The 3,532-nt window shown below is 40.2% G+C and overlaps 1 protein-coding gene across 1 annotated transcript in view; it reads right to left on the bottom strand.

The window, feature by feature from the left end:
• Positions 1–1,722: 1,722 nt before the first annotated feature.
• The window catches only part of Bmpr2 (bone morphogenetic protein receptor, type II (serine/threonine kinase)), a 180,866-nt gene continuing 179,056 nt past the window's right edge, over positions 1,723–3,532 (bottom strand). Inside the window, exon 12 of the mRNA XM_013015611.1 lies at positions 1,723–3,010. Coding sequence (XP_012871065.1) covers positions 1,723–3,010 — 1,288 coding nt within the window. The remainder of the gene's footprint in view (positions 3,011–3,532) is intronic.

Here is a 3,532-nt window from a genome sequence, read left to right as displayed (position 1 = left end):
TCCTGCCCGGGCTGGCTTTGAACCGCGATCCTCAGATCTCAGCCTCCTGAGTAGCTAGGATTACAGGCGTGAGCCACCAGCGCCCGGCTTAGCTCTTAATTCTTAGTTCTCAAATCCTCTGGTAGAGATCCTAATTTGGTAAAATATACTGAATCATTCCAATTACTATTCAAAGTAAACCTAGCATGGTAATATACACCCATAATCCTAACACTCAGAAGACTGGGCAGTAGGATCCTAAGTTTGAAGCCAGCCTGGGTTACAAAGTGAGTTCAGGTATGGTGAGTTACACATTGCACTGTCTCAAAAGCAAAAACTAAAACACAAAATTAAAATGTTCAAAGTGACCAGGTACCAGTGGCTCATGTCTATAATCCTAGCTACTCAGGAGGTTGAGACCTGATGATCTCAGTTTGAAGCTAGGCTGGGCAGGTAAGTATGCAAGACTGTGATCTACAATTAACCAGCAAAAAGCCAAAGTGGAGATGTGCTCAAAGTGGATCAGATATATGTGTGTATGTCTGCATGCCTATCCTGTGGCTTGAATTTAGGGCTTGGGCACTGTCCTCCAGGTTTTTTGCTCATGGCTAATGCTCTACCTCTTGAGCCACAGCTCCATTTCAGGCATTTTGTGTGTGTGTGATTACTTGGAGATAAGAGTATCATGGTCTTTCCTTCCTGGGCTGGCTTCCAACCATGCTCCTCAGATCTCAGCTTCCTAAGCAAGCGAGGATTACAGGCATGATCCACCAGTGCTGAACTTGGATCAGCTTTTAAAGGCGTTTAACATCTAATACAGGAATGACAGAATCATTGGAGTATAATTATCTATTAATTCCCTGTTCTTATACCTGACAAGATGTTTTACAAATGTAGAACAGTATCAGTGTGTCAACTGATTTATAATACAAGAGCAAAGGGCTTTTGTTTTCTTCAGTCTGGAGATAGAATCCAGGCCTTGTGCACTCTACCATCTAGCTTCATCCTCAGACAAAGGATTAGATTTTATTGGCTGTATCCTTTCTTCCATTTTCTAATTTGTGACAATCATAAATCTTGACTTTATTTTACTTTTTCTTAAACTTTATTTTTTTCCCTCTATAGTGCTGTCAGTCTAAGAAAGAACATAATGATGACTGTTAGAGATTTTAGTAAGCTCTCCTGTCTTGTGTAGTAATATCTTTAGGGCAAGAAACTGAGCATCAACTTTTTAGTTTAAGTTGCTATGACCACACAGCACAATAGATTGCATTAGAGAGCTCAATGCTTAACTCTTGAAAAAGACGACACTATAAAAACTAAGAACAACTTTATGTAGCTTTCTAAAATTTCTCTGGACTTAAAATATATGGTTAAAAACTAAATGTAGATATAACAGACATTAAAATTCACAACAAAATATTTCAGACATTATACTGCAATAATATTATTCGGCGTTCTTAAACTGGTGAGTATTTAATTAATCTGATTTGTTCATGGAAGCTTTATTATAAAGCAACCATCATATAAAGCACATACTAAACTGGGAATTTTTCTGATTATTGAGGCATTGACTTTTTATGAAAAAAATTTTTTTTCTTAGTTACTTTTGAGGCCCAACTAAATGGCTTATTTTATTTCTCAAAGTGATAGAGGTAAGTACTAAAGAGTTAAAACACAGTTTGCTTCTATGTAGTTACTTAAATAGTTCCAAGGACAAACAGAAGAGATTATACTATCCTTCTACTTACTCTGTAGACTGCTGCCATCCAGGACATTGGTGGCAGAAAGATCCAGAGAATTAGGCCTCTGTGCTCTTCTGGGCTTCGATGGCCCAGGATCAGCTACTGTGCTTGAAACACTCTGTGTAAGTACACCTTGTTCTGAACATGGATTGCTGTTGTTGTTATTGGAATTAGTTCGGCCACCTTCTAGTGGCCGTTCTCTCCTGTCCACAAGACGATCCAGCACACCTTCATCATGGCTAGCCTGTTGTTCTCGTCTCAGTAAAGGTTCATGCTCATCAGGACTGGAATTAATATTCAACCGGGTGTCTTCACCAGTAAATTGATTCTGCAGCATTTCTTGGGCCCTATGTGCCACTATATTGGCTGTCTGGCCAGAAGGTACTGCCCCATTGACATACTGGGTTGTGGCAGCATGGGAGTTAGCACTGTGGTTTCTACCAGCCACACCATTCATAGTGACTGTCACCACGTGAGGTTCTGCTGCATTGATTGTATTCATCTTGGCAACTCCAGTTTCTATTTGTTTCAAGTTTGATTTGTGCTTGCTGCCAAATTTTAGCCGGGGCTCCTTAGTTGAATTTTTAGTGTTCAAAGGCAAACTAGTAGGTCTCTTAGGAAGGTTCTGTTGCTTGGGGAGAGGATAGATCTGAACAGATGGAACATCAGGAATTAGACATGCTTGGCCATTTGCAACCTGTGTGAAGTCCTGCTGCCCAGTCACTTCCACTGCAAGCTTTATGAGTGGGTAAAGCAAGCTAGAACTGGTACTGCTCAGTGGGTCTGGTCCACTGAACTGTTTAAGAGAATGCTCCATGAGATTCTCATCAGAGCTTTCCTTGAGGTTCTTATCAACTTCTTTTGGGTCTAGCTTGTTGGTCTCCAAGTCTTCTTCTGTCAGTTGTAAGCATACAGGGGTTGGCCCAATAGACTGTGCAACATTTGTGGCATGAAGATTTGTTTCATCTGGGTATGGCAACTCAGATATAGTAGTCATGCCAGTACTTGGAGTGAGGCCAGTAGTGTTTGTGGTTGTTGTATTGGTGGACAGGCTGGTGACGCTTGTTTCAGGGCTGGGGATTCGAGCTTGTGCTTGCTGTCGTTCATAATTAATTGAGTTTCGATTCTTTTCCCCTATAGTCAAAGGTGTGGTGGACACTGAATGCTCTGTGGAAATATTCTTCACAATGCTGTCAGTGTGATGAATAGAATCTTCAATGTATGAGGAAGAAGAGTAATCTGGGTAAGGGCCAATTTTTGGCACACGCCTATTATGTGACAGATTGCTTAAAGAAAGAAAGAAAATGAAACGATGAGAACGTACATTTAAAACAAATTGTTTTATCATTATAAACCATTGATTTTAAACTCCGAGTGGCTTTCTATTCAGACCTTAAAATTTGCATTTTAGATGTTATTTTAAAAGTCCAAAGGAGTGGTTAATAAGTTGTTAAAAGCAAATCTTACATTAATTGTCTATTGAAAATGTATGTAGATCCAAATATGATTTTTGTTATTATTTTGGTTTGCAAAGTTTAGTTTAAAAAATCTCCTGTATAATTTTATAACATCACCAAATATAACCTTGTGAACTGCATACTAGCACAGTTAGACATTAGGTCTTGTGAGAAAAGGAACTATGAGGGCTGGGAAGGTGGCTCAGTGGTAGAGCGCTTGCCTCGCATGCATGAGGCCCTGGGTTCGATTCCTCAGCACCACATAAGCAGGAAAAAAAAGCTGGAAGTGGCGCTGTGGCTCAAGTGGTAGAGCGCTAGCCTTGAGCTGAAGAGCTGAGGGACAGCACCCAG

Source organism: Dipodomys ordii, unplaced genomic scaffold (assembly GCF_000151885.1).
Source record: "Dipodomys ordii isolate 6190 unplaced genomic scaffold, Dord_2.0 Scaffold1, whole genome shotgun sequence".
Lineage (NCBI taxonomy): Eukaryota > Metazoa > Chordata > Mammalia > Rodentia > Heteromyidae > Dipodomys > Dipodomys ordii.
Note: the sequence above shows the minus strand (reverse complement) of the source record. Positions and strands in the feature narration are given on the sequence as shown.